Source organism: Sciurus carolinensis, chromosome 13, assembly GCF_902686445.1.
Source record: "Sciurus carolinensis chromosome 13, mSciCar1.2, whole genome shotgun sequence".
Classification (NCBI taxonomy): Eukaryota; Metazoa; Chordata; class Mammalia; order Rodentia; family Sciuridae; genus Sciurus; species Sciurus carolinensis.
In genome coordinates, this window is record NC_062225.1 from 4,868,001 (window position 1) to 4,887,102 (window position 19,102).

Genomic DNA, 19,102 nt, shown 5'->3' on the forward strand with positions numbered 1-19,102 from the left:
TTAATAGGGAGGTCTTCAGACATGCAAGGGATCCGTTTAGAAGTTACATCTGCTCAAGCAACAGATAAAGAGAAAATAAGTATAGATCCCCCACCCTGGGAGGATACAGGAGGAAGGCAGACAGAATCTCCCAAAAGCACAAAGTCAGGAAGAGGTTTGGATTTCATTTACAAGTTATTTTGCATAAAAAGAGCAGGTAAGATTTTTTGGCAATGACGCATTGGAATTGTGTTTTTAGCAGTCAGTACAGTGCACACACAGCAGCATCCACTGGAGGAAGGAGGTCTAAGGTCCTCGGCTACCCCGATTCCACTTACTGATGAGGGCCTGGCACTGGGAGTTTCTGCAGACTGGGGAGCACCATTGCACCCATTCATCAATTCAACACACACCAGTGGATTCTCATTGTGTGCAAGGCACCAATCCAGGCACCGTATAAAACATCAATTAAAAACAAAGCCAGGCGCAGTGCGGCACGACTGTCATCCCAGCGGCTCTGGAGGCTGAGGCAGGAGGATTGTGAGTTCAAAACCAGCCTCAGCAACTTAGCAAGGCCCTAAGCAACTCAGTGAGACCCTGTTTCTAAATAAAATACAAAATAGGGTTGGGGACGTGGCTCAGTGGTTAAGATCCCCTGGGTTCAATCCCCGGTCTCCCCTAACCCACCAAAAAAAGATGAATCTCTGCCTGCTGATTTGCCTTGAGACAGTAATGAGCTACTGCACATAAAATGGTAGGACAGGGCCTGCTCCACGGCACACACTTGAATGTGTGTCAGCTACTGTCTTAATTTCATCCGTACAGGTGTTGGGTAGAAAGACTGCCCTAGAGGATGACTAAATCCAGCTGAAACCAGAGGCACAGATAGCGCCATGGCCCCTCCCAGCATGGAACCCAGCCTGGACGGCTCAGCTGCCCATGTGGCCAGGAATAAGTAAAAGGCAGACCTAAATTAATCTTTTGGACTGATGTACTGCAAAAATCAATGTTTTAAAAAGTTGTTAGTCACTTTCTAAACTAGGAATTTCATTTCTGTAGCAATTTCCACTAGATGATTCCAAAGGGAGAGATCAGCTGCCCATTTCCCTGGCCAGCTTTTTCTGGACTCCTTTACAACATGGAAGAATGGTTTAAATGCAAAGCGCCCACCAACACCTCAGCCAGGTGTGAGACCATTACACAAGGTAGCCACGTGGCCTGCATTGAAACAACCTGAGCAGAGAGCCAGGCCCTACTGGATGTGAAGATGCCACGTGAAGGACCAGAGGGCACCCCCTCCCACCAAGAGGAGTGGCGGGAAAGCAAGAAGGGCCCCGGCTGTGACCCAAGGGGCTCATCCCGGCCTCCTTACTCCAGGAGGGGAGCTGGCTCGGGAGCGAGGACTGAGCTGTGTCTCAGGATGACTGAATTCCCAGGTGAAGCAAGGGCGTGGGGGGTTCCTGGAGGTGGGGGGCGCCCACAGGAAGGGCACAGCCAAGAAGAGCGTGAGCTCAGGAGCCCAGCGCAGAGCTCAGTGGTGGGAGACTTCAGAGGATACTGGCAGGGGCCGGGCAGGGGAAAGGTGCTCCAAGGCCATGGGAAGGAGATTGGATTTCACCACGGACAGAAGGTGCTGCAGGGCCAGGGGCACAGGAGGGTCCCGGTGAGAATTCAGATTTTGTTTCTGGTAGATGGGGGTAGAGGGTGGAGCTAGGAAGTGTCCCAAGAGAGGAGATAAAATCATCAGAATGTGGAAATGAGTGTCATGGGGGATAAAAAGAGAAATCTTGGGGCCGATGGCCCTAAGAACAATCAGTATTTACTGAGCACTGGGTGCCCTGTGTCCAAATATCAACTCATCTACTCTTTCTAGTAACCCTCTAAGTCCAGTGTTATTATCCCCATTTTATAGATGGGAAAACTGAGGCACAGAATGTTAGCAGCCTTCCCGAAGGTGCACAATCAGTAAATGAGAGGATCAGGGTAGACGCCTCTAGAGTTGAGTCCCGGGAGTCTGCTCTGCACGGCATCAGGGCATCTGAGACGTGCCAGGCCCGTCCTAAGCACGGTCCGTGTGTGACTATTGAGCCCCACCCCCTCTGAAGTAGGTACTGACATCTTCACTCCACTGCTCATGAGCGACTTCACATCCAGAGAGCTGCAGTGACCGCCGTCCGGCTGAACCGCAGGGCTGGGATCTTAGCCCGAGGCCTCACAGCAACTGCCCACCCCTCGGTGACTTCACTCCCCTTTCCTACGTGAGGCTCTCGGGATCGGTGGCCTGGTGGCTGCAGAGAGCAGAGGACGAGCAGGTCCAAGGGGGCACGAGGAGTGGAGCTGGGTCGCCGAGTGTGCGGGGTCCCCAGGCTGCCACCATGTGCGCGAAGCGGGCGATGCTGAGAGGTGGGATCGTCAGGTATCAGAAGAGGACTGAGGGTGGGAAACAGGCAGCCCGTCTTCAAGGGTGTCCCAGAAAGACCAGCTGAAGGGAAGGTGACCCCTCAGGGCCTCTGCCAGGAGGAACTGGCTGTCGCAGTTGTGGAATGCGGACGGCACGTGGTAGGTGCAGCACGCACGTCCAGGGAGACGCACATGGCCGGGTCCGCTGCCCAGGCACTGAGGGGGAGCTGGCAGAGCCAGGCCTCAGCAGCGAGGAGCAGTCCTTGGCTGCCACAGCCCCGGGAAGGGAGTGCAAGAAGCTGACCGAGCACAGGCGCCCACGCCAAAGGCAGAAGACAGGGATCCCAGCCGCCTGCACCTGCCGCCCGGCGGGGCTGAGGCCTTGCGTCCGCTGCCCAACCCGCAGGGCCTGCGGAGCACCTGGTGCACGGGGGTCTGGTGGAGGGAGGGCTGCGGCAGCTCGAGGAGGGTGGGCAGGGCAGTGCTGGGGCCCCGCAGAGCTGGCCCTCTCCTCGCCCAGCAGGCCTCGCCCAGGCTGAGCGCCAGGTGGTCTCTCTCCTCTCTCCCCAGGCCAGCAGGCTCCAGAACACAGCAGGGTCTGCCAAGATCCGAACACGCATCATGCAGGGGTTTAATCCCCCCAAGTCTTATGTTAAGGCATTAAGGGACCAGAAACTTCAGCTGCCTGTGGTGTTTAGAGGAGCGGCCTCTGAAAAGCAAGTAGGTTAGATTAGGTCATTGGGGTGGAGCCCAGGAGTGAATCCTCGTGGATTTGCGAGGGAGGGAGTGCGGGCGGGCGCACAGGGACACTGAGGCCCATGCATTCCTGCCACCGGTGCCTGGCAGGAACCTGCCAAGTGCTGTTTGAACTTCCAAACTTCATACTGTGAGCTCAAGAAAACGCCTATCTTTGTAACAGTTGGGCTCAAGTATTTCAATATGATAATAAAAAAGGGACTAACACAGTTTCTCTCTCCTCTTTGGTTGAAGAGAGTGCTGGGGGTGCTCACTAAGGGCCAGCAGGTGGGAGTGGACAAGAAGGCTACAGGGAGGGACCTAACCCAGACAGGTCTCCCAGCTCCTGCCTCAACCCAGGGGATGCTCAGGGCCTAGCAAGCGAGCTGCCAGATCCAACACACAGCAGCAGAGGATGCCGGGGGAACTTGGAATCCCAGGTAAACGAGGCATAATTTTTAGTTTAAATACACTATGCTTAGACTAAAGCATGATGCATTAGTTATCTGCAATTTAAACTTAATTTAATTCTACCCAGCAACCCAACTAGCCAGGCAGTGGCTGGATGTGTATAAACACATGTGCATTGATGGAAGCCATCCCACCTCACTGTCACCTGCCTGTTCACTGTGGAGTCTGACTTCGATGTCATTGTCACAGGAGAGAGGAGGAGAGGCAGGGCCCACCAACCTGGTTGGGGGCCTGTTTTTCCTGCTAACTCCAGACCTATGCACCTAAAGATGTGGATTACCCTTGGGCTTCCGGAGGACCAAAACCATTAAGGACCCTCTCACGGGTCAGGAGCAAGGTCCCCAGACCCTGAGACCTGAAGCCAACTCAAGGGAGGCATACATCTGTGGCAAAGTGGGAGATGGCACCGTGGCCAAGGCTTGTTACAACAAAGAGACAAAGAGAATGAAAAGGTGTGGGGCGAGGAGAGGTGGTCGGCACATATTTTTGTCATTTTACAACTAATTTCATTAAGCTGCTTCCTCACAGCTGGAAGAGGAGCCGTAGGAGCAATGAACTAGAAAGAAGCAAGAAAGACAGGCTAGGGAGCAGAAAGAGCCAAATTCTCCCTGGGTTTTTGGTGGTTATTATTATTTTGATTGACACAAAATAGTTCCAGATATGTACAAGGTGCAACATGGTGTCCTGATTCATCTCTATGTGGGCGGCGAGCAGCGTGAACGTCACGTTGTGTTAACAGACATCCTTTTCCTCATCCTCCTCCACTCGGCCAGGCATGTTCTCCCTGGGGGCCTGTTACCAGCTCTTCAGAGGAGTGAACCCCACTGCAGTGGAGGGACGGAGGGAAAAGAGGAGAGGGAAGGAGAGAGAGGGAGTCACCAAGGGAACACCAGGCTTGGCCAGCGGTCACAGAGGGTGCAAGGAGGTGTGCTTTAGTCAACTTTTTGCTACTGTGACTAAAGGACCTGACCAGCAAAATTGTAAAGGAGGAAAAATTTGGGGACTCAGGGTTTCAGAGGTCTCAGTCCATACAAGGACAGCTCCATGCCTCAGGGCTCCAGGTGCGGCTGAACATCATGGCGGAAGAGTGTGGCAGAGGGAAGCAGCTCACATGGTGATCAGGAAGCAGAGGGCAAGGTCTCCACTTACCAGATACAAATATGTACCCCCAAACCAGGCCCCCAGTGAACCACTTCCTCCAGCCACACCCCACCTGCCTCCAGTTACCACTCCGTTAATCCCACCAGGGATTAAGTCACTGATTAGGTTAAGACTATAGCCCAACCATTTCTCCTCTGAGCCTTCTTGCACTGTCTGGCGCGTGAGCTTTTGGGGGACACCTCACATCCAAACCATAACAAGGTGGAACCCAAGAAGTCCAGGAGCAATTGGCTTGATGTCCTGTTCAACAGAGTGGCCCATGCCTGACACATTAAGGGCCCCAGGGTATTTGTATCAGTTTGTATCAGTCACTTCTATTTTCTCTCCTTGAAACCTAAAGCCACAACTGCGTCCTCTCTCTATTGATCTGATATTGGCATTTGTGGGGGGAGAGTACCTCCCTAAAATCAAGAGAAACTTTCATTTTCATAACAATGGCAATATAGGTCTTATAAAATCAAGAAACATTACCCTTAAATCAAGTTGAAAAATAAAAACAGATGAAGAAAAAGGAAACATTGATATATGCAGTTGCTACTTCAGTTATATGTAAAGATGCAGATATACAAATGAATTTGTAAACGTGGGATATATAGGAACCCTCTGTAATGGGATCTAGTAATAATTGTCACAAATTTGTAAATAGTTGACTGAGAAGTGAACCAAGATATCCTTTCCTCTTCTTAATAGTTTCAAATTTCACTGGGCAAAATTCAAGGAATTTGGTTTTCCATGCATGTAAAAACTTCTCTGATTTCATAATCAGTTTATTTGGATCCAACTTAAATTTTCATCTTAATTCAATAGTGCTGCTTATTTTATGCTTATGAAGTTTTCAGGTCACATGAGGAAGTTCCTTAAAAATATCTCATGGTTTACAACTCTAGTTGTTTATGAGAATCATCTATGGGACTTAAATATGCCCACTCCTAATTCCTGAGGCACATCCCAGGCCAGGTGGATCAGAACTAATTGGTGAGTGACAAGAATATTTATTTTGTGGAAAGCACATCAGATAGCTTTAATAAGCATCTATCCAGTTTGAGAAATGCTAAAAAAATAAAAACTAAATTAAAAACAACAACAACAACAAAGCCCATGTATCACCTCTGGCTGGGAGGATGAATTCAAAAGAGTAAAATGGAAAAGGGAGGCTTTATCCAGGGTTAATGACAACTTCAGATGGAATTGAGGAGGTCAGAAGAAATGTCACAGGGTTAGGATACAGGATACCAGAGGTTTTTGCTCCATTAAGACTATCAATAAAAAATGGATGAAGTAAAAAATCATTTCCCTATAGAGTTACGAGACAGTGAAGATTATAGGAAGGTTTGAAGAATCGAATTCCAAAGAGGGATGAGCATTTTTTGGTAGATTGGACATTGCATAGAGAACGTGAGGATATATACATGAACATTATCCAAATTGATGCATAAAGAGAGACTTAAAAAAAAAGAGAGAGACCGACAAACAAGAACCTAATTCCAGTAAGATGTGGGACAATACAATGCAGTTTAACATTTGCATGCTTACATACCCAAGAGAAAGGAAAGAAAGAAACCGGAAAGAAAATTTTTAATGAAATAATGGAGAAAATATTTCTAAATTTTATGAAAAATTTCAATCCACCAATTCCAAGGGTTCAACAAACACCAAACATTACAGACACAAAGAAAACCATACCTATGCCATTATAAGCAAACTCTGAAAATCAAAGAAAAAAGGAAAATCTTTTAAAAATCAGCTGAAGTAGGAGGAAAATTTACATCTATGAAAATAGTGGGGGAAAAAGATGGTTGTTCTTACAAGGACCAAGAATCAAGAAGGCAGGAGAGTGGCCTCTTTCAAGTGCTCAAGGAAGACAGTCAGCTCAGAATTCTGTATCTGTTGGCAATGTCCTTCAAAGAGAGAAAGAAAGAGGAGGAGAGGAAAGAATGAAGGGAAGGACCCAGGAAGGGAGGGGAAAAGTGGACTTTCCTAAAGGCCTCAGCAGGGGAGTCCCTTGCTAGCAGACCTTCCAATGTCAGGAGATAACAGAAATGTCGCAAGGCAAAACAAACATCAGTTAGACCCTTGGGCTACACAAGGAAATTAAGAAGTCAAATCAAATTTAGTTTCCCTTAGTTTTAATTGCTTTAAGACACAACTATCCAAAAGAAAAAGAGCAGGCTGGGGAGATAGCTCAGCTGGTAGAGCGCTTGCTTTTGCAAGCACAAGGCCCTGAGTTCGATCCCCAGTACCACAAAAAAAAAAAAAAAAAAAAAAAGAGCAGCCGCACAGTGAAGGTTGGTAGGGTGAAGGTTGGTAGGGTGCTCAGGAGTAACAATGTGTTATGGGTAACAATGGCGGAAAGAACAGGAGACTATGCCACTTCCAGCCCCTGCTCTGCAGGAGAATCCCGGTGATCTGAAGATAGAACTCTGATCCATTAGAGATGTATGTGGTAAGTCCTGGGCCAACAACCAAAATATGCTCTTTAAAAAGTGTAAATAACATGTCAATAAAAATGACACAATAGAATAATAAACAACATTCTGTTCACCCAAGAGCAGGCAGAAAATGGAAATAAAAAACACAGATGGAAAAAATAAAAATCAATTATAGGCTGACAGACTTGAATCCAAACATATCAGTAATCACTTTAGGTACGATTGACCTAAACACACCAGTTAAAAGCTGGAGATTGACAAATTGGATAAAAAAGCGAGACCCAATTATTTGCTGTTAACAAGAAAACCACTTTAACAACAGAGGTCGGCTAAACTAAAGCGTAAAGAAAGATGCGTCCTGAAAACATTAAACCAGAGCCTGGGCTGGATGTGCTGCAGGCAAAATGACCCTTAGGCCAAAGAGTAGAAACCGTATCAAGACCGATTTTCCAAGAAGGAATGACAATCCTACATGTGCCTGCACCTCAAACTTCTTTTAAAACAACTTCCAAAATAACTGGAGTTAAAACTGGTAAAACTGAGAGGAGAAACAGACAAATTTATCCCAGTTGACAATGTCTGCCTGCTTCTCTCGGTCACTGACAGAACAAGTAGGCAGAAAATTGGTTGGAATGTCCAATCTGCAAAGCACCGTCCACCAGCTGGACCCAGCAGACAGGACGAGATGCTTCTCTCCACCACAGAACGCGCATTGTTCTCAAGTATTCGTGGGATACTTCACACACACACACACACACACACACACACACACACACTACAAATACACACTGGGCCATAAATTTCAAAGAACAGAATCCATACCCAGGATGCTCCTGGACCACGACAGCACTTCTAAATAATCCATGGGTCAAAGGGGAGGCTTCAAGGAAAATTCTCAACTATTTTTAACTAAACGAAAACACAACGTATCAAAACAGGGCTGCAGCTGCAATGCTTGGAGGGAAATTTTAGTCTTAAATGATTATATTAAGCAAGAAGAAGGGTCTCGGCACAGTAATGTAAACTTTCACAGAGGGAGAGGGAGGGAGAGCGAGCGAAGCTACAGCAAGCAGAAGGAAATGCATGAAGACTGGAGTAGACGGCGACCACACTTAACAGAACCACCACCAGCCTTCAAACACCGGAAACCAGCCTAATCAGTGAGCCTCTCCCCACGCGGATGAGGGAGGGCACAAAAGCCTCTGGACTGAGGGAGGCAAAGTCGCTACTGACCCCACATTGGTAAAGATGACAGGAAATGGCAACAGCACTGTGGCCACGGAGTCGACAGTGAGGGGAGATGGATCGATCACTCGAGAAGTGCAAGGCAACAAAGAACGGGAATGGGCAAAACCGGCTGGAAGAGAAGTAAGTCGGAAGGCCCCCGGAACCCAAGGTCAAGGCAAGTCAGCTTATTGTTTTACAAAATTTGTGATAAAAGTGTTCGTCCCACTAGAAGGGGGACCGCTCCATCTGCTGAAGGGCATCTGCACGTCAAACAGGCGCAGCCTGCTCCCTGGGTCAAGCGCGGGGAGGCCTCTCCGCCCCACCTCCGCTCCTCCGCACTGGGCCGGGGCTTCAGCCAGACCACTAAGGCAGGAGGGAAACTGAAAAGCATCAGTAGGCACGAAGGAAAACCCTTTGTTCATATGTGATATATCGTGTGTGTAGGAAATCCTAGAGTCCACAAAGAATCTGCTAAATCTAGTTAGAATACAGGACATAAGGTCAATGTATAAAAACTGTTTATATTTCAATATATGCATCACAAATAATTGGAAATTAAATTTCAAAAAGCAACCATTTGAATAAATGTATTAGAAAATGTGCAAGATCACTGTACTGGAATTCGTATGCTGGATAGATAAAAAAACTTACATGCTCATCAACAAGAAAGCAAAGGACCCAATTTAAAAATGGGTGAAAGACCAGAACCGTGTACTACCTCCCTGAAACACTGGCAGTTTCTTAGAATGTTGGACATATATTTACCCAATTACCCAGTAAGTCCTATCTATGTCATTTACCATTAGAAAAATGAAACACTTGTGCAGGAGCGTCCCACCTGGTGGCTTTTCCACCATTGCTAAAATCCTGGAAGCCACTCAAAAGCCTATCAGGGGAGAACAGAGAAGCCAGTTGGGCTTACTCACTTAGAGTGCCTACTTAGTAATAAAAATTCCCCAACTCTCAAGAACATTGAGGAACACCAAGACGGTACGTTGAAGGACACCAGACCCTGAAGAACGTATGATATGAGTCCACATATAGGAAGTTCAGGAGCAGGCAGAACCACGCTATGGGAATAACAGTCAGAGAGCTGGCTGTCTCTGCTGGGGTGGTGAGGCGGGGGCTGGCTGCCAGGGCCTGAGGAGCTTCCCGGAAATGCAGACGTTCTTTTCTTCTTACATCTATTAACCAATGCATATCAACTGCACACATCAATGGGATTCGCTGCAATATTTGCATCTCGCAGCCTGCAGTGATTGTGATCGGATCCACCCTCCCCTCCCCCCTCCCCCCCTCCCCGTGCCTTCCCCGCCCTCGTACTCACTCTCCTACTTGGACATCAACTGTTTTTTCTTTTTAGTTTCCACATATGAGAGAGAACATGTGATATTTGTCTTTCTGTGTCTGGTTTATATGATGTCCTCCAGTTCCATCCCTCTTCCTACAAGTGACAGGATCATCTCCTCCTCCTCCTCCTCCTCCTCCTCCTCCTCTTCCTGCTCCTCCTCCTGCTCCTCCTCCTGCTCCTCCTCCTCCTCCTCCTCCTATTTCTGGTACCAGGGATTGCACCCAGGGACACTCAACCACTGAGCCACATCCCCAGTCCTTTTTATATTTTATTTAGAGACAGGGTCTCACTGAGTTGCTTAGGAACTCCCTAAATTGCTGAAGTTGACTTTGAACTCCTGATCCTCCTGCCTCAGCCTCCCAAGCTGCTGGGATTACAGGCATGTGCCTGGATGATTTCATTCTTCTTTATGGCTCAGTAATATCCCACTGTGTGTATGTGTATCATAATTTCTTTTTATTAATGCACTTCTATTATATAGAATAATAGGTTCCATTGTGGCATACTTGCAACAAAGGATGTTACATGTGCTGTTGAAATGTTTGCTACATGAGTGTGTATGTTTGTCAAAACTCACTCAACTGTACACTAAAATCCATGTGTTTTACTATATGCAAATGAAACCTCTAAAACACTCAGAAACATTTTAAATAACAGAGGTTGGATGCATTTTTCCCAGTAGCTTGGATCCACCTCCGTGTTGCTGGATCTGCAGATTCGCTGCTGGCACACCCTGGAATACTGGCATCCACTCCCCATCTTGTGTCCGAAGAACAGCATGCAGCCCCACCCGCCCGCCAGGCCCAGGGCGCAGCACCTGCCCGTCAGCTGCTCACAGATGTGGCAGGTCCCGCCCATCTCCACCTCGCAGACCCCAGCGCCTGCTCACTCAGCAGTGTGTGAATTTCAAACCCCGCCAACTCTCAGCCACTCAGACCCTGACGCCTGGAGCAGTGCTGCACGCGGAGAGAAGGCGGAAGGCAAGAGGAGGGACCACGTTTGGAGCTCTGTCCCCAGTCCACCTACTCCTGGGCCCCGCGATCACAGGCAGAGCCCCCAGTTTCCTCCAGGGCAGGAATGACAAGTCTCCACACAGACGCCCAGGCAGCGTGCGTCCCAGCACTGAGGAGGGGCCGCTGAGGAGCACCAAGGCGACAGCGTCACAGCCACTGTACTCAATACCCACCTCCTCCCCTACGCACACCAACGCACACACCTCGACCCACCTCTGAAAACTACGGTCAATTTAGCACTTTCATCAGAAGGTAGAGTTTTAACTGTTCAAGTCTGTTATGTTTAGAAACTGGGAGAAGCATTGGTTTGTCTTCTCGAATTCACTTGGATTCCATTTGGCTGATAGATAACCGAGATTTGTTCTACCTTCTATTTTTTATTTTATTTATCTATTTATTGACTTATTTTTGGTGCCAGGGATTGAACCCAGGGGGCACTTAACCACTGAGCCCCATCAACAGTCCGTTTTTAATTTTTTATTTAGAGACAGGGTCTCACTGAGTTGCTTAGGGCCTCACTAAGTTGCTGAGGCTAGCTTTGAACTTGGGATCCTCCTGCCTTAGCCTCCCGAGCTGCTGGGATCACAGGTGGGTGCCACCGCATCTGGCTATTCCTTTTTTACCCTGGGCATCAGGTTTTAGCCACAGGCTCTTTCCTGCTCATGGTTAGAAAATGAGCCCAGTGCCTACCTCTCCTTTTAGTCCTTATGAACGCCAGGGCCTCCCACTTGCCTGGACAAAGCAACCCCAGAGCCATCTCACCTGCTGGTGAATGTCAGGGCCAGGATGGTGGCCAGGTGAGGCATCAGCCGAAGCGTCTGTGTTTGGTGCTCGATGATCCTCACCTCTTCCTTGGTTTTGGGCCCAAACTGCCTCCGGCTGGAGAGAATCAACAGGCACAATTTTTATTAAAATGTGGGGGCAACTTCCTGTCCGGAGCTGAAACTGCTGCTCGCCTTTTTCTTTCAAGCAGTGCGTGATACAGAAACCTGGGTCTCCTACAAGGGGTTCAGACATCACACACCCCAAGACTCTGAAGGAAGCCCAGCGGAACTCCTGAACTCCCCTAAAATTAATCTTCCCACCATGGATATCTTGAAAGCAACGCATCTGTCTAATACATGCAGTAATCTTTACTCCTTAGCATTTACATGACACTTTACAGTTCCACATGCCCTGGGATCATTAATTACTCAGCTTTCCCAGGTTTGTGGTATAATTAATGGTCTGGGAGCCACGGCCCAGAACATATTTCAAAAGGGCATCCTCCACAGGGACAGCCACGCTGACCCGCGCTCCCGTCAGCGGCACGGAGGGCCATTCCTCCCAGGGCATCGCCAGCCCCCGCAGCTCTATGCGCAAAAGGCCCCTCCCCATCTGCAGGAGGCCTTGTGCCCTGAGGACAGTGGCTGTGTTGCCCTCCAAGGCAGTTGTGCCCAGGGGAGCAAAGCTTCGCTCAGAGTGTGTACAAGGTGGCGTGGGACTGTCCCCCAGGCCATGACCAGGGACGAGCCTCGCAGAACCCCGAAGCTGCAAAAGCCCAGGCCTGATGCAAACGTCTCCCTCTGCCCTGCCAGGCCGGTGCTCCAGAGCCCTGGGTCTGAAAGTGTTCCCTCTGAGCCGTGACGAGCTTAATGTTGGCTTTTTTTTTTTTTTTTTTTGGTACCGGGGTTGAACCCAGGGGCACTCGACCACTGAGCCACATCCCCAGCCCTTTCTTATATTTTATTTAGAGACAGGGTCTGACTGAGTTGCTTAGGGCCTCACTAAGTTGCTGAGGCTGGCTTTGAACTTGGGATCCTCCTGCCCCGGCCTCCCGAGTTGCTGGGATCACAGGCGTGTGGCGCCACACCAGGCTAACATTGATTTCTTAAAGAATGACATCTGACACAAACACATGCACACACACACACACACACACACACACTGCACACTGTCAAAGGTCCAGAGCACACCTGTGCTGCAGACACCCTTGGACTGAGGATATAAATCAATCACTCAAAAAGAAAAGGGGAAGACCAAGGTGTTTCAAAAATTTCAGATTTCATGAAGACTTTCTTAAACATAATTTTATATTTTATTTAATATCATCTTTATTTGTAATCCAAAGAAAGGCACCCTAATGTCTCTCACGCAGAAAGCATCTAGAAGTAACAACGGGCCCTGTCCCACGGGAGGGAGGTGGTGAGGACAAATGACAAGCTCGCGCCGGGGCAGTTGCTTGCAAACACTGTGAGCACAGGATTGTTTTCCAAGATCACTGACCACCACAGTCTAACCACCCCACAGACGCCTGCCCCAGGAACACCACCCCACCCTGCCCTCGGTCCATGCCCTTCCCTCTGTCCCTACATACACCCAACCACAACAGGGCGTGGCTCCAAATGAGAAGCCGGACAGTCTGCAGGGAGAGCTCTCAGCTGGTGCTGGGTCACCAGGAGACCAGAAAAAAGACAAAAATCACAGATCCAATAACGGTGCCATCATAATGCTAGGTTATTGCTGTGGACTGAACTTGGGTCCCCACAAAATTTGTATGTTAGAGCCCTAACCCCCAAGTGACTGTTTGGAGATAGGACCTTTAGGAGGTAATTAAGGTTAAATGAAGTCACGGGGCGGGGTGCTAATCCAATAGGACTGGTGGCCTTATTCTTCACTTGTGTATTGAGGGAAGGTCATGTGGGGACACGGGAGGACAGCACCGCCTGCAAGCCAGGCCAAGAGAAACATCACCAAGATACCAGATCTGCCAGCACCTTGATCTCAGGGTTCCAGCCCCCAGAACTGGAAATACATGTCTGTTGTTTTGTTACAGCAGCCTGAATGGTCTGATACGGTTATCTTTACATTTTTCCTCACCTTCTTAACTTTTAAATGCTGTGATTATACTGTGGCTTTATCTATGATTGTTGTGGCTACAATTGTATCAGTGGGACATCTCTGGGTCTGCTCTGTGTCTGGCAGTGCACAGGGGCTGGCTTCCATCAGGGTCAAGATGGGCAAGCGCTAGCCACTGAGCTCACCGCCCAGGATGCAGAGAGGACTCAGACAAGGTGGCTGGTGCCACAAGAGCCTTGCGCCTGGCCCAATCTCCTGCCCCTTGTCAATCACCAGTATTTCACTGGAGGCAGACAAAATATCATCTCGGGGCACTCTACTCACACAGAGATGGCAAAAGAAGAGACCCAGTCTGACACCTTTTAGGTGTAGATTTGCTAAAAGGTCATTTTAAACATACAGTTTTAAACAGCATCCCACCAAATCTTCAGGGTCTGCCTGAAATCTCCTCGGTGTGGCGAGCAGCAGACACTCAGTGAAAGGAGGAAGGAACGAACCCTGAAATGAAGACGTGCAGAAGCACCTTCCCCTGTGACGTGGGGGTCTTCAGGGGCTGGCCTCGCCTGACCTGCGGGGCCTCGGCTTCCCAGTGGAGGTGGCCTTGCTGTGCTCACCTCCACACTGCGACTGGGTGACAGGCACAGAGCGGAAGGAGACTTGCACCCTGGAGGGGCCACGTGGCGGGCCTCAGGTGTCATGCCGACAGAGAGGAGCTAAGCTGAGCCTCTGCTGAATTACCAGGTCCTTTCGCAAAACTCAGGGATTTCCAAAGAATCTGAATTCCCAGCCTGTCTTGGAAAACAGGAAGACTCGCCATGCTGGGTTTCTTTCTTTTCTCATGCAAAGTGATTTGTCTCTGCACCTGTGAAGTACGTCCTGTGACGGTGACACCCAGCCAGTCATAGGCATTCCACAGGCCACTGACTTACTGGGGACTCCTCAGGGAGCCACATGGCTCTGGCTGGCACAGATGGCATACAGCTCAGGAGCCCGCCCAGCCTGACCCGGGGCTCCGCTCCTCCCGCTAGGCCCCTCCCCACGCTCTGCCCACCGCAGGCCTCTGTCTAAGCAGGGATCTCTGCCCCCGCCAGCCCCATCGCCACAGCCACCAACTGCAAGACTCTCCTGATTCTCCTCCCTTCCTTGACACGCCCTTCAAAACTCAAACCCAACCCAACCAATCAAAGCAGAAAGCCACTTCTCCGAATGCCCTGAGCGCCCATCTGTGACCCCTCCCCTGAGGCCCAGCACCCTGTCCTTTCAGACTGGCACCATGCGCTCCACACCTGGGCCTTGCTGACCCTGGTGGGGTCGCAGGGTAGCAATCGATGCCCTGTGAGCACACCTCTGCAGTGCAAGCTCAGGAACCCAGAGCCCACAGCCCAACCAGCTCCTCTGTGAGGCTCTCGCAGGAAGCCACTGTGGCCACCCTGATCACCCAGGGCCAGGTGCCAGGCAACCGCGGGCAGCCCTAGGCCTCCGAGCCCACTAACGTGCTCCGAAGCAGCCAGTCCTCACCTGTGTGGCCGGCCTTGCCCACTCTCCTCCCTGCAGAGACCACAACAAAGGCTCTCGCCCTGCCTCCCTCAGTCCTGCTCCCTGCGCGTGGCATGGCCACCCCCTGACCCTGGAGCGGTGAGCAGAGAGCTGTCTTCCCATGGCACTGCTTTCCTGAACTGCTGGCCTCCCCGTGTCTGAACAATAGCAAAACCCACATTTTAAAAGCCACGGCTCACTGAGGACAGAGGCCTGTTCCTCTCAGGGAGATGGGCAGCAGGAGGGCAGGTCCACTGTCCTGCGCTCCCCAGAGCTCACGCCAAGCCACCCCCACTTCCCCTCGGAAAGTCTGCTCCTTCCTAGATCCTCTGAAAACATAAACAAACAAACAACCCTTGGCTATGAAGTGCTGGGCAGGGACCAGTGGCGGTTAGGAGAGGGATGAATGAGGGCAGGAGAGGCAGGACCAATGTCCGCTGGCACCAGCAGCCTGCCCACTGCTGGCGCTCTTGCCAGGGACCAGCAGGAAAGCCGTGGATGGGCAGACGGAAGCAGCACCTCACCCCTTCCCTCCCCGCCTGCCCCTGGCCCAAGAGGCTGACCGTCCCCAAAGCATCGAGAGTTTCTGCCCCTCTCAGCCGTCTGACGTGCTCTGTCTTCTCCAGGGGAACAGGACACTGAAGGCTAATGACCCTTCTCCCACCTGCAGACGGAGCTTCAGGCTGTGATGGTCGCCATCTGTCCCCAAGCTGCAGCAGAGAGAGAGGACTTTGAGACTCAGAGGAACCTGCCCTGCCACACTGAGGTCACCTCTTCTCGATGCTCCGAGGACACCTTGGGTGAGTCGTGGGCTGCCACAGACCAGGCCCAGCCTCTGGTCGCCAGCAGCCTGGCCGGCTGCCCTGAGCACAGCTGTACTCCTGCAGCTGGCCAGCAATTACTGCCTGCCGGAGGTTTTCATTGTTCCCGTTTATGATCTACACGGACACGATATTCTTCCTGGTCTTTTCCTCCACTGGGTTACTATTTTTCTTTAAAAACACATGTAAAGGCTATATTTTTCTCTGTAAACATAATTTTTACTTCAGTACCCAACGCTCTCCCCCCTCCCGAAAGAGCCCAGAGTCACTTAGCTCATTTTTTTTTTCATGGTCTTTAAAAGCAAAAAGCGGTACATTGTACACAAAACGATATCCCTGCAAAAATAAATCCGGAGCTTAGAGAGTGCTGCGCACGATGCCATTTAAAATGACAGATTTGAAGAGCTATTTCTGGAAGCCAGCAATTCCTAAGGAATAGAGGAAACATTTATTTTGGGTTGTTTTATTTCATTCCCACTCAATTTCAAACACGGCTGCTTAAAGCAACATTCGTGGAAAGCGACACGGCTGTTAATCACCCAGACAGCTACCGCGGGCGCAGCCCCTGGGGCCGCACTGCCCGCCTTCCCGCCTTCCCCTGGTCTCTGCTCCCAAAGGAGGCCAGTGGCCTACTAAAAAGATAATTGCTTCCCGTGTTTCCCGCTCTGCAGCATCGTTGCATCAGTCTGCTGCGACGACGTCCCGTCAGGTTGGAAGGAGAGGCGGTGTGGCCCGGCCTCTGCCCTGGGCCCTGAGATGTCCTGGGGTGCTCAGGCTGCTTCTCAGGTCATCCTGGAATCCTCCTTCGCGGTCAAGGGGCTGAGCTCCCTCCCAGGCCCAGGCCACGTTCTTTACCGCCACCTTCCCTTACTAACCACCCAGACGCAGGCTGGGGTCAGGGAATCTTGAGCGCCCTGGCTGACCCCTGTGCCCCTCTCCCATCAGCCCCCACAGAGACGCCTCAACCTCTCAGCGAGGACCCAGTCTGTCTCTTCCTGTTTCCCCTCCTTCTCTCCGGTACTCCTGGACTTGTGAACTCAGAGGACAAAGGTTGTACAGAGTAGGGCACTTTAATGCCACCAGCTGGATCCAGCAGACTGGGTCCAACTGGCCAGTCAGGATGTGAAAGTTTCTGGCTTCTTATTATTAAAAATGAGTGGAAGTCAGACACCCCGACTCTCAACCCCAAGCTTCACCACATGCCACCCCAGCCGATCCCATCTTGGGGTCAAAGTTGGGATTGTAGAAAGGACAGCTGCACAAGTCGAGCTTTTCTTTTGTGTGCTTAAAGCTCGGGGTTCAATGGTCTGCGCTTTGAGCCCTGAGCCATCCTGCACTAAGGCATCAGCCTCCACAGGCCGTCCCCACCGGGATTTAGCTGTCACTCTGCAAGTGGGCAACCTTGGGTCTGTCTGTAGAGGAGACGCGAGAGTCGCGTGTCTGCGAGTGTGTGGGGCATATAGATCGACCCTGCTCCCGCGGTCGCCGTGACGGTGACTAAGCATGCGGATTGACTCCAGGGAAGGGTTCTCAAATGCCAGCAAACAACACTTGCACCTTCCGGGTACTTTTTTTCTCCCAACCCTAACAGTCTATCAACAAAACCACCAAATGATGAGATCGATGCAGTGACATATTTTTTTAACATGTCACTATTTCAGATACAGAAAGAAATGAGGGCACATTGCTTTGGCGTCAGTGTCCAAAAGTCCACATGGAGAGTAGGGGCGATTCCCTCCAAGTCCTCAAACAGACTCGGGAGACACCGTTGTCCTGGCCCAAGGGCAGCTCTCCTCATTCGCTCTTTTCTTTCCTTTCCCAAAGATCACATGACATCAAAACCCAGGAGCATAAAGGTCCTCCCCAACGGGAAACCCCTGGGTCTGACATTGCAGCCAGTATCCAGCAAGGACTGACCCTCCATCACCCAAGACTGCCAAGGAGCTTTCTGCACCCGTCAGCCCCGGAGGAGCCGTGCGGGATGGCACAGGCTGCAGATCCACAGGTTCCAGGTTCTTCTTTGAGGATTCAGTTACACAAACAAGAGTGGGTCAAATCGATCACATTTTGGTTCAAAACTCTTGACAATAAAACCCAGGAACCTGGCTGCCTCTCTGCTGAGTTCGTTCTTGTCCTGTTCCGGTGCCTTATCTGCCCACAGAAGGACATCTGGAGGCCAAGTGGCCGCATCCCCACTGTCAGCACAGGAGGGGAGGCAGAAGGGAGAAGGGCAGACACTCGGAACTGGGGTCAGACACTCCTGGTTTGCAGCCGGGCTCTGGCACCTGCCAGCGTGTCATCCTGGGCAAATTCCATGAACTCTGAGCCTCAGGTTCCTCTGAACTGGGGCTGATCGTCAGCATGTACTAAGTGAGGTGGCACCACGCTGACACACAGCAGGGGTCCAGCGCACAGCAGCTGTGATCACCACAATCAGCCCCAGAGGCTCTAAGTCCCCCGCTATCCCACTCATCCTTGATCGAGAGAAGCCACTGTGAATTTTTCCCAAAGCAGTCTTTTTACTTCCCTTTAACCCAAATAAAGCACTGCCTTACTCTGCCTCACTCAGACTGCTCTAAGAAGAGATTCAGGGTGAAGGGAAAAGCCCTCCAACTTAAATTTAAGTCCCACAACTTAAGATAATGAACTTGCTCAGAGAAGAAAGCAAGCTAAGTCTCCCGCTGCCCGTGTGGGCGTGCACACACACACACACACACACACACACACACACACTCACACACGCCTGAGGATTGGAAAGCTTCTGACAGCACCTGCCCCTTTTAGGTGCCCGAGAGTACCAGCCAATCTTCTTCCCAAGTTCCTGGTGCAGATGGGAGGGACAGAGCGCAGCCGAGGAGGTGTGTGGCAGTCTGCCTGCACATCGTGCCGCCACAGAAGCAGCGGGATCTACGTAGGGCCAATCCGCTGGCCAGAGAAGAGCCGGGATGGTACTCAGTGGGTTCCCACACAAGGGGAATTCACGTGCTCTTCACAATCTCTGTGAGTGACGCGACGGCTAACCTGGATCGACAGAGCTGTGATTCTTTGAGATTTTTCTTGAAAAAAAAAAAAAATTGTATCCTAATGAATGCAAACAAAATCACCACGGCGGGGGACATGAGCCATAAATTATAGCTGAGG

At 50.5% G+C, this 19,102-nt stretch overlaps 1 protein-coding gene across 1 annotated transcript in view; it reads right to left on the reverse strand.

Annotated features, from left to right (window-relative positions):
* Positions 1 to 19,102, reverse strand: part of Acoxl (acyl-CoA oxidase like) — a 296,158-nt gene that overhangs the window by 179,243 nt on the left and 97,813 nt on the right. Inside the window, 1 exon segment of the mRNA XM_047522545.1 lies at positions 11,529 to 11,645. Within this exon segment, the coding sequence (XP_047378501.1) occupies positions 11,529 to 11,645 (117 nt within the window).